Source organism: Mytilus californianus, unplaced genomic scaffold, assembly GCF_021869535.1.
Source record: "Mytilus californianus isolate M0D057914Y unplaced genomic scaffold, xbMytCali1.0.p SCAF_6, whole genome shotgun sequence".
Lineage (NCBI taxonomy): Eukaryota > Metazoa > Mollusca > Bivalvia > Mytilida > Mytilidae > Mytilus > Mytilus californianus.
Genome location: NW_026262712.1, coordinates 119,206,030 through 119,224,009, shown reverse-complemented (window position 1 = coordinate 119,224,009; position 17,980 = coordinate 119,206,030). Strand labels below are relative to the sequence as shown.

At 32.8% G+C, this 17,980-nt stretch overlaps 1 protein-coding gene and 1 long non-coding RNA gene across 2 annotated transcripts; one reads left to right on the top strand and one right to left on the bottom strand.

Annotated features, from left to right (window-relative positions):
- Positions 1 to 852: 852 nt before the first annotated feature.
- On the top strand, positions 853 to 5,942 carry LOC127704568 (uncharacterized). The gene is made up of 2 exons (XM_052208688.1): positions 853 to 977; positions 3,993 to 5,942. The coding sequence occupies exon 2, from the start codon at positions 4,214 to 4,216 to the stop codon at positions 5,546 to 5,548; it is 1,335 nt and encodes a 444-aa protein (XP_052064648.1). The 5' UTR covers positions 853 to 977; positions 3,993 to 4,213; the 3' UTR covers positions 5,549 to 5,942.
- Positions 5,943 to 14,010: 8,068 nt separating this feature from the next.
- On the bottom strand, positions 14,011 to 17,452 carry LOC127704579 (uncharacterized). The gene is made up of 2 exons (XR_007983393.1): positions 17,343 to 17,452; positions 14,011 to 16,490 (listed from the first exon to the last, which is right to left on the bottom strand). It is a non-coding gene; the product is annotated as an uncharacterized LOC127704579 (long non-coding RNA).
- Positions 17,453 to 17,980: the final 528 nt, after the last annotated feature.

Genomic DNA, 17,980 nt, shown 5'->3' with positions numbered 1-17,980 from the left:
TGTGAATCATCTTAATCAAGTGTTAACGTGTTCTTTTTATTTGTCTTTGTATATTTTAACCTTTACTGTTTAGTCCATTTTTGGTATATACTTTTGGCGTTGCAAGGTATTTATTCATCCCGCCATTGTGTTACTGTGCTATGGTCATTTTTGTATTCTTGTCTTTCATTTTTGATTATGTAATTTGTCTATAGAGTGTCTATATGCCTTTTTGTTTTTCTTTTCTTTGTTCAAATAGTTATTTGTTTTTATTGTGATTAGGATCATAACACAATGTTGACTGCTGTACCACAATTTTTGACATTTTAACCTATTATGTCTGTTTGTTTTGCTCACACATTGTTTAATACACCATTTTCTACATAAGGAAATGTATGTACCAAGTGAGGGATTGGACAGTTGTTTTCCATTCGTTTGAAGTGTTTTAGTTTTTGATTTTGCCACTTGATAAGGGACTTTCCGTTTTGAATTTTCCTTGGAGTTCGGTGTTTTTGTTATTTTACGTTTTATAGATAATGTACATTTAAAGTATTGTCTGTTTGATGTAATAGGTTTCTGAAACACTATTTTCATATTTTCATATCTGAAGTTTTTTTTAAAACTAATTTCACAACTATGTCCGTATTTACGTTACAAATTTCACTCTCAGTACAGACAAATCTTTACACCTGGAAAAGTTTTAAAGCATGACTTTACATAGATAAATAAAATTTAAATACACTTTAAGTTCCATAATATTAAATACTTTAATGGATTCATTTTTTTTCCGTTCCTGCAGAAAGTACCAAAATAAACTAAATTGGGAAAGAGGTTTGAGGAGCTCCCCTCGTATAATAAATGGTATGAACGGTATTGAGTTGCATGGACAATAGAGCTGCATATCAATAGGTGATTTAAACTGTGTAACTGAGTGGAACTCAGGTGTTTGTTTATTTTGATATCTTCTGCAGACTGGAAAAATGTATATCAAAATGCAGGTAAACTTTTAACTTCCTGAAAAATATGAATATAACTTGTATATAGCTAGTTCCAGCCATGATTTTAAACTGTCCTAGTTGCATCGGCTTGTCTGTACTCAGAGTAGATTTTATTGATTGATTGATTGGGGTTTTCTTTACGCCGCCTTAGCGCAAAAAGGCTTTATCGCGGCGAGAGCTAATTCGAACATTTAACAATTTAAAGTATATTTTCAAAATCAGACAAAAGGTCCTACAATATACTAAAACACAAGTCTAAAGCAAATATTTTAATTTACAAATAAAAATCAACACTAAAATAAGGTGATAAAAATTCAAATCATTTTCAATTCATACAACATTTTTATATTTTATAATATATTCCAACTTCTTTTAAGAATGAAACCCGAGTAGATTTTAAATGGTGTAAACACGTACATATCTAATATAGGTACATTATTAAATTTACTTGTACAAGCTTTAAAAACAGGACGAAAAGCGAGGTTTTCCCCTGTTTCGTAGCGAGTGAAAACATCTCATTCACTCCGACCCTAGAATAGGTAGTTAACATTAACTTTGAAGCTCTGCTTTGATTGCTGATAAAATTGATGTTAATAATTAGAAAGCGGTTTCGTGGAGCAATTGGAAGACCAAACAATATAACGTTGCTTGTAAGGACACTTATGTAATTTCGGTATCCCATACAATGATGGAAGATCCAGTTCTTCATTTTTGTTTGAAATTCAAAAGAAACACAGACCAGATCTATGATTATCCAGGATTTTTTCCTGTGTAAGTGTCGTGAGGGTACATAATGAGTTTTCAAGTGAATTGTCAATACCTTATTCATTTATCCAGCAGTTTATGTAATGTGATTTACACACAATATGATTTTTTAGGGCTTTATCTGCAGGAACACCAACAATATTTGTCATGAAGGAAGAACAGGTGCTTAACAACATTTGGGTCTTTAAACATTGATGTAGTATGTATATTCATAGACCCATTCAGTTTTTTAATTCTGATTTGTATTAACGACCGCACAGCCTTAGTCCATTCAGAAAGTATCTACGTCTTCTTTCTTGAGTTTTACACATTACCTGACTTTTAGGTCACCAGTAATAATATGGTCAGCCGGATTATATATGAATGGTCACATAGCTCATGTGCAATTAGGAGGTTTAGACATGAAGTCGTCAATATTGAGATCACGCAATACGTGTTTGAAACTGAAAATTTATGTGCAATTGGTTTGGTATACGTATAACGAATTATAGTATAGACTGATTTTAGATTAGGAAGGTATTCTCGAGTGAACTGATTTATGATGAAGGATATTGCCCCAGGTGATTGTATCGAAACCTTTGTTAGACAAAGGAATGATTTAGAAAGGATATTTTCTCCTTTTCATCTTTTCCAATGTGAACTGGTTTGAAAAGTCTGTGACTGGAAATATCCCAGATAAAAGATAATTAGCATCTACACCACATGGCAATATGAAGTCCAAAGAGAAATTAAGCATCCCCGGTTTCTTAACACTTGGATGATCAACTAAATGTAACTTTATTCCATATTTCGACAATAAGTTATCCAAGGCTGGTATGCACCTTGTTAACAGTGATGATAAACTTACATTATGGTGTAGCTCTCATCATTTTAACGACCGCAATAAATGATATATTGTAGTTCAGGTCAGAGTGTTTTGTTTGAAAAGATTTCTCTGATTTTCAATCTTTTGACACTTATGCTTTATAAGAGAATCCACAAAAAGAAATCGGAGGTGTATGGTGACGGTTAATTGTTAAGGTTCTAGGAAAGTTTCAATACATTCTAATAAGGAGGAATAACAGATACAAATTTGGTACCCCAAGAATATTCCATTACAAATTCCACGATTTGCCAAGGAAAACATAAAAAAACAAAACAAAATAAGAGGTACACAATGGCATTAAAGGGTGAACATTCTGAGAAAATTCACTAAATATAATAATGGGTTTATGAAGAGAAGTGAATATAAATATGTATTATACTGTGCAGATATGATCATATAGCTCTTCAACTGTTTCAGCTCTTATGCATCCTTCGATTTCAAATAGTCGGTTTTGAGCGTTCCCAATGAAGGTAAATCCAGAAAGCGCTTCGGACGCATGAAATTTATAACGTGTGTTATTATGCAATGCTATCTTTGATGTCTTTTTATTCAAAGAAGTTTATCAAAATACTTTGACATGAGAATAAAATTAAAGGTTAATATAACATTTGCTTTATTCGTTAGGGTAAGTTTCAATCAAAACAATATATGATTATACAATGAACATAACACTTTATTAAATTCGTGCCTCCAAGAGCTTTTCTGGATTCATCTTCATCAAGAACACTCGAACCCAAACATTTGAAAGCCAGGGATAATTTGATACGAAGAAACGTTAGGAGCTATATGACTATAAGGGACCTATAAATAATAGCCAAATTCGTATAAGGTCAACTCTGCATGAGGGAGCACGAGTTCAAGATCGTTTATATATTTATTACATTGGATAAGATGCCCCTAACCTTTTCTGTTTTAAACCTATTTGATGAAAATTAAACTTAAATTATATCTTAAATTAGAAAAATGTAGGGGTACAAAAACGTACACTGTCACTGCCTGTTTAATCAGGCAAATTTAAATGAAAACTCGAATCTCCAGATTTCCAAATAGTAAATTATTTAGTTGAAGGATTTGAAAGTGTTTCTATAACCGGCCAATAGTAAAAAATTCAAGATGTTTCTTTGTTTATTCATGTTCGGTATGGTTTATAACAAACATTTTGTAAATTTTCCGTTGATGAATTGATTAGATATTTAGAAATTAACGTTACAATTCCCTCAGCTCCTATGTGTATTGGTCTTGAACATCTTTGGATTTCACACGTTTGGGTTTGTTTGAATACCGTGAAGCTTTTCGATCGCACGAAATCAATCAAATGTTATTTTCATTCATTGTCTCATTGCCGTATAGTCCTCTTCTCTGTTCGTTTAAACTTTCTTTTTCAGGTGGTAAATGATTCAGACTTATGCAATGGAAACGATCATAGTGACCATTAAAATGAGACATGTTTTCTCCATGATATTCAATGGACCATATCAACAGTCACAAAATGATTATACATTTAAGTTAGGGGTATGTCATCAAGCATTGACATTATGTTTTCAAACAATGGAATATGCAAGAAGATTATTTAATGTATAAATAATAAATTTGATCCTCGTTTAATATGGAATTTTGCAAACGTTTGTCAAAAAGCTTAGATCTACTTGGATACAGTCAAGAAATGATAAACTTCCGTAGAGAGAAGAATAAACAGATGGACGACATACAAAATAAGGTATACCCCATCCCTGTCATTACATCTGGTGGTAAAGCTGAAGGAACAGCTCTTTATTTTGAAAGTGATATAGACCGTCTTTACTTTGTGGGCGGAATAAAATGTGTTGAGTCCGGCAGTCCCTGTTCAAGTCCCACTGTATTTCATCTCGATAAATATAACTGTTCTCCAGGTTATGCCAGATTAAAACTTGGGCATGAAAATCATAGCTTTGTACAAAACCATCTAAAATTAGAGAACGGATATGTTAAGAATCATTTATATGATGTTTTCAACAACCAAATGGTTGATATTAACGGATTTAGAATAACAAATCAAGGTAAAATTGGCCCAGCAGAACGGTACGGGAACGATTACATTAATTATGATTTTGTTATCGGGTTGGTTTGCATCTGTCCCGATTTAATTGAAAAGTGGGTAAAACGAGAGAGGAAGCATGGATGGCCAGACCCTTATCTAATTAAACAAATTTCTTCATTAGAAGGACATGCAGTGGCAGTTTCAAATAAAGATAGCAGCTATCCACAAACAGAATGGAGAATATGCTACACAAAAGCCGAAATTATGCTCGTACATTCTTTCACAGAATCTCAAACAAAGCTGTATTTGCTCCTAAAGCTCATGGCAAAGTCAGTTCTGATACCTCTGTGTCCAGCAATGACGTCTTACATTATGAAAAACATAATTTTCTGGGAAATAGAAACAAACCCTGCGCTCGGGTTCTCACAATCCTCTTTAATTGATAGGCTAATAGATGCAATACTATTTCTAAAACAAGCTCTCGAATCTGGTTATCTAGAGAGTTATATGATAGCGGAAAGAAATTTATTTCAAGGACGTATTACAGAAAATGAACGACAAACACTGTTAAAAAAGCTGGATGAACTTTTAAATGAAAGAGAAAATATGTTCAAGCATTGTAACAAAATACACGAGTCCATGTCAAAACTACACGAATCCCCAGACAAATATTCAAATGATGCAGAAAAGCGTGATTGTATTGAAAAGTTGGTTCTGAAAAAAAATGTTATCTTCAAAATGTCAGAAAAAATTGTTCGTCCGGACGAACCAGCTATACAGGATCGTCTCAAACAAAACGAGGAATATATGCAATGTGTTGACGAATTGTACAAACTAGTTATTCCAGATAAAAAAGAGCTTTTGAAATCTGGACTCAACCTGGAGGAGGTTTACACACGAAGATTGTCTAAAATTCTTTCGTAGTAAGGCCTCTCTTCAAAACACACATATATATATATTTACATCGTCTGAAATAATGCCAAACATCTATTTGCGTTTATTATTTCTGATATCGTGTCTACTCCTCTTTCCCTGTGTCTAGTGCCCTAGACCACTTGACAAACTAGGCTATTTATAAATGTAGCTTTCGTTAGTTGGATAATGCCTTTCCTCGTCTATTTTATCTATGTTTATAACCCAGTACATGATGTATAGTACCAAATAGATGGTATACCTTGCAAATCAGCTTTTTTATCTGTCGTAAAGGATGATAATTTTAATTACAATGTAGTCACATCAATTCTAATTTTTGTATACGTCTAAATATGTGACAACTTAACGAAATACGTTTTCCATGGGATAACCTATATATGGTTATATAGGGCTAACACAATAATTTACATATACTGCGTCTTAAATTTGCCCAACAATGTTAGATCTTGAAATTTTTGTTCTTTTCTCAGCGGGAATCGAACTCCTGTTTCTGTGATATCGTGGGACTGCCTTATTCTCGTCGGCTTTATCTAGTTAAGTGACACAGTACATAACGTACCAGTTAAGGTGTGTTATGAGCTTACATGTAAGTGGTCCTTCTTAGTCAGATTCTGTCCTTTGCTTCCAAACAACAAAGGATAGTTGAGGTTTTATATATTCTGACTTTTTTTAATGACCCATTAAGAAAAAATGTATATTGTCTGTGTGAAATGTAGAATAACAACTCCAGTCAGATTACGGTTGGAAATCTCCGAGTTCTGATTAAGGAAAATTCCACAGTACAGTAACAGCTTTTGTAGGATTTAATAGGTGACTTGTGAAAAAACTTACTTGTTTTTTTTTCAACTGTCAGTTAACACTGTATAAATAATACACTGGTGCTCCCAATTTTCAGATCCTGTGAATTAATATTATTTTTTCATTTCACATATGCACGAGATATTTAACTGTACACATTCAGCAATCATAAGTTGTAAAATGTGTAAGTTTTGCTGGATATCAGTTGACATGTTGTAGACCTTACTTCTCCCCAAAGATTTCCATCAGTACCACTAACAACACTATAACAATTTCAGAACTAATGAAAAGTAAAATGATTGGGTCACTATAATAATTATATCCTCATGAACTAGAGATTAAAGAACCCACAGATACAGCTTCATCCGCATCATTAATAGACATTTACCTCGAATTTGACAACATCGTTCATCTCAGTACCAGAATATATGACAAACTCCTATCATTTCTACTTGTAAACATACAAAAGGAAAAAAGAGCACATGTAAGATATGTAATATGTTTATCACTTCTCCAGATTTCACTAGTAACTTAACAGGAAAAACTTTTTATACACTTATACACTATAATTACACCAAAACCATTGCACCTAAAGTATTAAACTATAGGCAAGCATTGCAGGACCTTGATTTAGAAGAATACCTAAAAAAAACCTGATATGTGACTGTTCCCACTCGCCTTATATTTACAGCCCTCTAGCCATATTATTACTTGGGATCTAAACATAATTCCAAAGGAACATCTCCGAAAGGTGACATCTCATGGTCTAAAGTTCAGAGAACCTCGACACATCAAATGGAACCATAACTTCAAAATAATAATGGATTCTGTTGAAGACTACGCCAGAGAATTGGCTAAACGAGAAGAAGTTGAACTGGACACTTTGTCAGAATGGTTCAAAACAATCAGGTCTCTGATAAAACGTACAATTCATTGGATGAAAAACTGTGTGAATGATCGACCGAAGTCCGTTTTCAGAGACAAAGAAGCTGTGAAATGTCTATCATCTCTTCAAGATAAATCTGTTGTTGTTTCTGCGGACAAAGCTTCAGATAATATTGTTTTTGTATGTAAATCGTACCACTACGAGTGTCTTGTAAAAAAGAATAAGGAATAAATGAGCACTCAGATAATCCCAGATACAAAAACATATCATTTGATATGGATGAGACTTTGGCTTCAATGAACATTACATTGACTTATACCTCGAATTTGACATAGGCGGTCATCTCAGTACCAGAATGTATGACAAAAAGACCATTTTAATTGGGGAATGTATATCCCGTATGCAGGTGAAGTTGGTATATTGCTAGCGCTACTTAGGTGGGGGAAATTGATAATTTCAAAATTAAAATCGTATCGTTTGTCATAGATTCTGGTACTGAGATGACCGCTTATGTCAAATTCGAGGTATAATTAAAAAGAGACAGAGGAAGCCGTGTCTGTTGTTTCTTTAATATCTAGTTCTGAAGGATATATTAATGGAACTCAATCAGAAAAGTTTGGATTGTTAATGGAAAGAACATCATCAATATATCTGAATGTGAAATTAAATGATCTGGCTTCTTAAATCTTCCTGTTTTTGACAAGTGTCAGAAGGAACTCCGACTCATATGAAAATAAGAAGAGGTCGGAAAGGAGAGGCGCAAGTTCGTTCCTATAGGAATGCCGACAAATTGTTGAAATAGTCTACCTCCAAATTCAACAAATATGTTGTCGATAAGAAACTCCAGCATACTGATCACTTGTTCCTCTTTGTAGCATGTTTTACCTTTTTGTTCACTATTAACAAAATATGCCGTATGGTATCCCAAAGTAATAAATTATAGCGTATGCTACCATTTTCCATTACAGTGTTCTTCTAAGCATTCTAACAATTTCTTATCAGCATTGTATCCTTAGCCCGTTGATTTATTTCTTGAATCATAAAAGGACCAGTCAGTAGGCCAGTGAAGTTGTTTTTCTTTCCAGAGACCATCATTTTTAAAATCAATAGATTGATATTTTAAAAGTCTAAGTAGTATTGAGCACAATTCATAGATTCAATTCCTTTCTTTCACTGAATCTGGTAACCTCTTCAGTGTATGAAGAGTGGGTCCAGGATTGAACTCTACATCACCTGAACACCACAGTAAATGTGGGCATGCGTCAATTGATATGGTAGGGTAAACGAACTGTCCTCGAAAATGGGATATAATTGATGGATAACGCATTATTTTTCCTGAAAACCGTCATTTATTTCATTCCTGAATACTGTAATGTTTATCTGAACTGAAAATCAGTGAACAAATTTTGATGTAAACATTATATTTTACTGAGCTTAGCTTGGTGCAGATTTTGTAATGAGTGAAAACAATATGGCGTCCCCCATAAATGTAAACAATGACTTGCCAGATGATATTTGGGTAACTTGCTCTCAACCAGGTCTTACAATAACCACACACGAGTCTATTTGTAACAAGAGACCCCATCCAGACAGCCCCGATACCCTCCCAGCGACACTTAAACAGCGGAAAAAAAGACAGCTACGAAGGCGAGGCAATTCGTTAGGCGATCTTACTGATTTAGATATTCCCCAAAAAGCGGCTTCACTTAGAAAGTCTGTTGCTGATAGAGTCCTGGAGACCCTATGCAGTCCAGAGGTCATAAACACTATTATGCCTATTTTGTCAAAACAAATATGTGAAATCTTGGTGCCAATTATACAAACGGAGGTCAAAAATGTGTTATGGACGAAATGGACTTTTACACAAAATCGACAGTCAGAATGAAACAATTGAAAAACAACAGCAACAAATCACTATGCAATTCATCCAACTTTCAGCCTTACAAAGCACCACTAAAGATCAAGTAACATCAAACAAAGAACGAGACAAAGATGTCAACTTCCTTTATAACAGGGTTGCAGAACTAGAGAACAGACTTGAAATTCAAGAACAGTACTCTAGAAGGACAAGTCTTCGCTTCGATAATATTCCTATTCCTGTAGACCGACTCAGTGGAGGTAAAATTGTACATCCTGTCGATACGGACAACATCATATTGGATATATGTAAAAACAAACTCAAACTTGATATTGGTATCCAAGACATAGGAAGATCACACGTCATTGGCAAAGTCAAACAAGGAAAGTCTCAAGTGATTGTACGATTCATTTCCTACAGAACTAGACAATTGGTATTCTCAAACAAAAAGGCTCTAAAAGGTGATCCAAATGGTACCTTTATTACAGAAAACTTGCCCCAATTTAGGACAAACCTCGTCAACAAATTAGCCGCTCTAAAATTTAACAATAAAGTCAATACATACTGGACCATGGACGGTCGAATCTTTGTCAAACTGACTGCAAACAGTAATAAACGAATAATCAACGATCTCCAAGATATTTCTGATCTTGAGGCAGCAATCCGCCAAGGTGAAGACAGCACAAACTCAAATAACTCCGGAGACTAGAGTGCAGGATCTCATCAACTTTTCATAAACTTTAATAAACTCACTTCTTATTTGTTTTGCATTGTTTCACGTTTCCTTATAAGTATCATATGTGCTAACCAAAGGTGTTAAATTCGTTTAAAACTGTTTGATAACCTTATGAAATAAGATCAGTTATTACTTATTTTGACTTTCAACATGGTATTGAAGTTTCTCATTTGTATTATTAATGGCTATCTTAGTATGGTAAAATTCATGCTAATAGTATGGCGATGGCGCCGTATACAGTTTAAAAAAAATTAAATCAAACATTTATGTACGTAACAAGTACATATATTAAAATTACCAAATGTACAGGACATAATCGAATCTTGTAAATGTTATCTCCTTATTTTCTATTATTTTTCCGTCCAATCTTCTTTTATTTATAGTTCATATACAACCAGTACAATAGTCAGATAGTCAACAACATGTAATATATTGGTGTACACTGTCGAAATCCAGTAAATAATCGTACCGAACTCTACACAAATGATTAATTTAAATACCTATCGACGGATAGCTCACCAAAGCAGTGTATCAGTATTTAATAAATGCATAATTTGAGAATGAATAAAAAAACAAAACGTAAAGAACAGCTGTAGTGCAAGATGAAATTTGTTATTCTCTCAAGCATAACAATTTGTCAATATTATATGAGCCATTTGCCTTGACCTTTTGTATTGTATTCCTGTTCGGTTGTCAATGTATATGTTTATTGTGTATGCTGTGGTAATTTGTACTTTAATGTTTATTGTCTTTGCTGTTTTTTGTAATGTTTGATTTAGATGTAAAACCAATAGCATATATGGAAGTTTTAGTTAATACTGATAACAACAATGATAGCTATAAAACTACAAAAAATAACGATAGATTTTAAAGAAACGTCTATATTCCATCCCTCTGGCTAATTAAATATGTGTTCTGGCTACCAAACTTGTAATCCAAAACTTGTTTACTTCCAAGTCTAATAGTTTGAACTCTATCGTGTATAGTTTTCTCATTGGCATTCATACTAAGTGCCTTATTTAATATCATGACAGTTCCAATTTAATTTTTTTTGTCTAGTTTTTCCCTGTAAGTTTAATATTAAATTTTTTCAATATCACAGAATCCCATTTTCATTCAACGATCATGACTTCCATATATACCAGACTCTCTTCTCATGCTTTTATACTGTCCAAATTATTTTTTGTATCTTTTTTGTTTTATTTTGTTGTGTTTTCCTGTGAAGATGATGCGTTCGAGATTACAGGGCTGCTGTAGGGATATTTAATAACAGAAGAAAATACTGTGAACCTTTAGCACGTATAAAAATTGATTCCTATTCAGGTATACGTTTTACTAACTTACGCTGCAGTTTCCTCGTCTTCAATCTCTCGGTTTTACAAACAGTAAGTCCAAGATCAGACATTATTTTTTGTTGTATGTACTTCATTTTATCCTCATAATTGGAAATGTTGAAACAAACCCAGGTCCAAATCTTGGTAACGAATCGAATACACCGTCATTTAACGACACAAATACATCAGAAATTTTATTTCCATTTGTAGTCTGAATATTAGACCCGTCAGAAATAAACTAGCATTTCTAAATAATTTTTGTGACGAATTTGATATTGTAACATTGACAGAAACGCACTTAGATCCCAACATCGCTGATGACAACATACAACTAGACTCTTTCTCTTCAAATATCGTAAGAAAAGATAGAAATAGCATTTATGCACTCGAAACAATAGACGATGAATCCCTTTTTGTAAATATCCATGTTAAAGGCCAAACATTTTTATTATGTCACACTTATCGATCGCCTAATTCAGATAATAACTACTGGACACGTTTAAATCATGCAATTGGAATGGGATTACAGGTCAATGAGAGGATGGTTATTACGGGCGATTTGAACTCTGACTTACTTACAGCGCACAACAACAAACTGATTGACACATTAAATTTGTTCAATCTAACCATTGTAATTAAGTTACCTACAAGAATAACAGACCATAGTAGCACTTTGATGGATCCGATTATAATAAGTGACTCTATGACATGTTTCTTTTCTAATGTTCTAATAACCCCATCCGATATTAGTGATCATGATGCACCTATTGCATTTCTCGAATGTCCAATGTCCGGTTTTAAATCTTTTAAAAGAGAAATATGGCTTTATGATAGGGCTAATAAATCAAAATTTGCGGAGAAGTTAGACGAAATAGACTGGAACACAGTGCTTCCGGACACTAAAAACATCAACGAGTTGTGTGAAATATTTACAATAAAATTTCTGAAAATAGCCAAAGAGTGTATCCCTACTAAACTAATAACTGTAAGACATAACGACAAATACTGTTTCAATAACGACATAAGACGAGAAACTCGAATTCGAGACCTATTAAGAAAAAAGGCAGTTAAATCCAAGATTGAAAACGATATTTTGAGGTACAAGCAACAGAGAAATAAAGTAAATAATATGAAAAATAGCCAAAGAAAAGTTTGAAACAAATTTGGACAGTATTATACTAGAAAACTCCCCGAACTCAAAAACGTATTGGAAACTTATGAAAATGTTGATTAAATCAAATAAAAATTTGGAAAACATACCCCCTCTCCAAAATATTATAAATGACAATGGACTAAATGATGTCGTATATGAAGATGAGGAAAAATGCAGCTTATTAAACAAATATTTTAGTATGATTCAAAACTTGATGGAGAACATGTAAATTTACCCGAATTTAAAACAAAAACTGATAGTAAATTTTCGAAAATCAAAATAAATACACAAGAAATCATAGATATTATCCAGATATTAGATCCAAACAAGGCATCAGGCCTTGATATGATCAGCCATAAAATGCTTAAGTTGTGTCCGGAAAAGGTTGCAGTTCCGCTAAACATTATATTCAATAAATCTTTACGAGAAGGCAAATATCCAAATAGATACAGAAGAAATCATAGATATTATTCAGATATAAGATCCAAACAAGGCATCAGGCCTTGATGTGATCAGCCATAAAATGCTTAAGTTGTGACCAGAAAAGGTAGCAGTTCCACTCAATATTATATTTAATAAATCTTTACGAGGAGGCAAATATCCAACCATTTGGAAAATAGCTAATTTAATACCTATTTTAAAAAAGGGGATTCATCCTTGACTTCAAATTACAGACCAATTTCTCTTATTAGTTGTGTTGGAAAAGTAATGGAAAGAGTTGTTTTTAAGCACTTGTATAATCATCTACATGCTAACAAATTAATATATGAATATCAATCCGGATTTCTTCCCAAAAACTCAACTGTTCATCAACTTTTAGAAATATACAACTGCATCTTAAACTCCTTGGAAAAAAAAGAAATAAACTGTTTTGTATTCTGTGATTTCTCTAAAGCTTTTGACAAAGTTTGGCATATAGGTCTTATTCACAAACTGTAAGCCTATGGTATTGATGGAACCTTATTACAGTGGTTTGAAGATTATCTGCATGACAGGAAACAAAGAGTAGTACTGCATAATTCGTCCTCCTCCTTTTGTAATGTGTCAGCAGGTTTACCCCAGGGATCTGTTTTGGGCCCACTTCTCTTTGTTTTATATATTAATGATATTGCTGATAAGCTTACATCGCTGTGTAGGCTATTTGCAGACGACACTTCATTCAGTTATTCCGGTAGCGATGGTGAACAGATTAAATCTGTGATCGACCACGACCTGAAAGAGCTGGATGTTTGGTCAACTAAATGGCTTATGTCATTTAATCCTGATAAAACAGAAATTATGATATTTTCAAATATTGAGAAACCAGATCTCAACTTTTTCCTAAATGATAAAACTATCCCTATAAATACCTCGCATAAGCACCTTGGAGTTACCTTTAGTTGTGACGCAAAATGGAACAATCATATTGAAAGTATAATTACAAGTGTAAAGAAACACCTTAATGTTCTGCGTAAACTTAAATATCGACTGTCTCGTAATAATTTAGAAAAACTTTATCTAGTTTTTATTAAACTCATTTTTGAATATGCCACGGAAGTGTGGGATAATTGTGGGATATTATTCAAATAAATTAAAAAACTTGCAATTGGAAGCCGCAAGCATTGTAACAGGTCTACCAATATTCACTAAAACTGATACTCTGTACTCTGAGGTTGGCTGGGAATCTTTATAAGAAAGACGAAGAAAAAGAAAATTACAGATGTTTTATAATATAAATAAAAAACATTCACCTGAGTACCTGTGTAATCTTGTCCCCCATGTATACAAAGTACAACCAACTATCCGTTGCGAAACGGTCAAAATATCATTGTTCCATTTTGTAGACTTTCCCTTACCACTGAATCTTTATTCCATCCACTATACGAGAATGGAATTAGCTTGACTTAAAAATTGAAAAACTTGAAAGTGTCCAGAGTAGAGTTGCGCCGTATTATATGTACTGTCCAAGGAAACTGAATATTATTTTAACTCAATTGCGATGTTCCGCTTCATTTTCAAACTCTGACCTTTTCAAAGCTAACATTATACTGGATCCTTCGTGTCAGTGTGGGTCTGATATTGAGGATGTTCATCATTTTCTTTTAGTTTGCCCAAAATACACTACATGTAGAGAAATTTTACTTAACAATCTTAATTGGCTTACTGAAAACTTTATTATTGATACTAAACTATTAACTTGCGGAGACCTTGAACTTTCGAATGAACAAAATCTCCTAATTTTCAAACATGTTCAAGATTTTATTAAAAGGTCTAACAGATTTCTAGTACCTTCATAAAATATTATTGCTACCGGCACGGATGATCATCACCATCAAACCTAAATCATCATCACAGAAAATATGCAGGCTGTAATAAATTGATTAAATTTGGAATACATTGCATTTGTTTGTTGCCCAGTGTCAGTATGTAGTTATAAAATCCCCTGAATAGAACTCTTTCAGCAGGGTTTGTGTTAAGTATTCTAGATAGTATTGTTTGAATTGATTGCAGTTTTTCAATCTTGCTTATAGACACTTGATGTTGTAAAATATGTAACAATACCACTATTATTGTTTTAGATTTTATACTCATTTCAAATTCTGTCGCTTCAATACTATTTATAAAGTAATCAACATTACGATGAATGAGCTGTAAAATAATTTTATAATGTTTAGCTTCCATTAATCTTTCACAGTAAGTCAGTTTCAATTGAAGTTCAGTTGAAGGAGCTGATTTCCAGATAGAATGAATATTGGTAAAGATTTCATTTGGTATGTCTTTAAATAAAGGCAACAGTAGTATACCGCTGTTCGAAACTCATAAATCGATAGAGATAAAAACAAATCCGTGTTACAAACTAAAACTGAGGGAAACGCATCAAATATAAGAGGAGAACAACGACACAACAAAAACACAACATTAAAATGTAACACACACAGAAACGAACTATAATATAACAATGGCCATTTTCCTGACTTGGTACAGGACATTTTAAGACAAAAATGGTGGGTTGAACCTGGATTTGTGGCATGCCAAACCTCCCGCTTTTATGGCATACATAAAATACATGTCAAGGTAATAATGGAAAAATGAATAATGATTCATTCTCTGTCTCTGTAGTATTAAAGGTATTATATCTAAAATATGCGTGCTATTTTCCTGCCCTGATGTAACGAGTATATGATCAATAACTACACAAAACAAAAGTGTTGGAATTGGATAATCGCAATTTAAAATCTGTTAATATTCTGGTAGGGTATGGCTATCTGGAAACAGAATAATATTTTCCATTTTTATCTTCATGTCACTTAACACTTTTCTCTTTTTCTCTCCCGAATTCCTAACTTCTAACCAGCGAAGGTTCATCTTAAACTCTCTAAATGTATCTTTGATATATTAAATGTTTTCTGGTGTAAGGAGAATATCATTTGCTTTACACTCAAGAGAGGTTTTTGTCCTTGACTTGGCCATCCCTCTTTTATTATTTAACTGGTTGATTCCAGGAAATATTGCCATATTTTTCAGGTTATCAATTATTCAGTTATATGTTTTATATATATATATATGTTGTTTGTGCTGTATTTAGACCACTCTACCAAGACATTTGTTTTGCATGCACACGTATAAAAATTGCGGTTTTTATCCAACGCAATCATAGGTTTGAACGTTGTTTTCAATTTAGACTTGTTTATATATATATATATTGTTGAGTTAGATTGCTGACAAATAACAAATACATTGTGTATTTAATAATAATATAACATCTTCACACGCTTAAAACACATGTCTTATGTCTATCTCTAGATTCGCCTTACGTGACAAGGTAACACTACGACTATTGAAGTTATATTTTAATATAGCGGATGTGGTCGTGTGGTCTAGAGCGCTGGACATGAGGCTAAGCGATTGGTGCTGTAGTGTATCAAAGGTGTGAGTTCGAATCCCGTTGAGGGACAAAAATTTGTCAGCATAAAAGTCTAATTCTAACACTGTTGGGTGTAATTTTCAGACTTATATATATATATATATATATAGATATATAAATATATATATTTTGCATTTGCCAGTGAAAGTTATTTCTAGACATCTTTGTGTTTTTATGTTGTGTCTATTTCTAAGATCGTTGTCAATATTGGATCAGACATATGAACGTACGGTGGCTTCAGTATAATTCTACTCATGATGATATCTGCAAGATATAAAAGTAAACTTCAAGAAAAAAAATTTGTAACACATAGAAGCTGGACTCATGTATAACGCAATTTGTTAAAAAAGATTTGTTAATTTAGTAATGAAAACTATTGCTGCATGAGGGTAAACGTAGACTATTACAGATTTACAAATTTGTTTTGTTTTGTCAATTGAAATTTCTCAGATTTCAATTACAGTCAAAGTAATGTCATTATACCATTCATCGATATTTAAAACTAGTCGTCTTATTCAGAGTGATTCAATATGTTATTGTCCCGTATACGTACAATTTAATAAATATCTAGTTCTTGACGTTGTTTAAATGAAAGGCATGTTATACCAAAATGGGACCAGTGTTACCTTTTACAGCTAATATTTGCAGCAAATTTGGGTCATGTGTTTGAACAGTTCTTGCATGTTATTATGCAGCATTTTTTTAAACACTATTGATAAACTGTGTCTTTTCATAGCTGTTAGTATATTTCGGGATGAGGTTATTATGATGCTCAGCGAATACTACACTATTTTGGCTCACATACAGTCAGTATTTGTTTCAATCTAGGGTATTGTGTTTCTTTCTGCTTTTGGTTTAAATTTTGCATAACTGCAGGTACACCCCACTGTTCACAGAATTTAATAGATAAACTTGACAAACCATTGGAGGGATAACAAAATTCTTACTAACATAAGCTGTAATTCAGTTTTGGATGGACTGCAAGAAAAAGTATGAAAAAATTTACTCCTTGTATCGATGATGAGTTTATTATGATTGATCTTGGTTTTTTGAAATTCAATATCAACATTTGTTCAACTACATCAAGTACTATTGAACAAAAATTAAAACACTTACCTTTTCTTTAGATTTGAGTATTTATCCTGACAAATGTTTAATACTCCTTACTCTTTCCTCTGTAAATCCTTTAGTATACCTGTATTCATATAACTTTTATTTATATATTCCCCTTACCTGCGTGCGGTGAATAGATCATAAATCAAGGTAAAGCTAGGATAATTTTATATAAGTCAAAGAGAACTTATCTGAAAAATGTGAAATAGAAGTAATATTTTGTTCAAAATTCATTTTCTCTTTATTTAAGAAGACACGTTTAGTTATGAGTTATTTGATAAATAATAATACTATATACCTTAAGATGCAGTATCATTGCATTAACCATCGGTAATTGGAAATGAATATTGACATAATTCTCTGTGATATATTTAGCTAACATTAACAATAGTTATAATTCAGGCTTGCATTAACCATATCTATTCAACAAAAAAGGGGATATATTTGATTTTAATCTTTTCTTTTGTAGTTTTCTGTGTTGTATTTTGTGTACTGTTGTTTGTCTTTTGGTCTTTTCTTTTTCAGCCATGGTTTTGTCAGTTTATTTTCGACTTATGTTTTTGAATGTCCCTTTGATATCTTTCGCCTCTCATTTATGTAGACTGTTGGAGAATATATTTGTCATTTGAATCTGCATATTG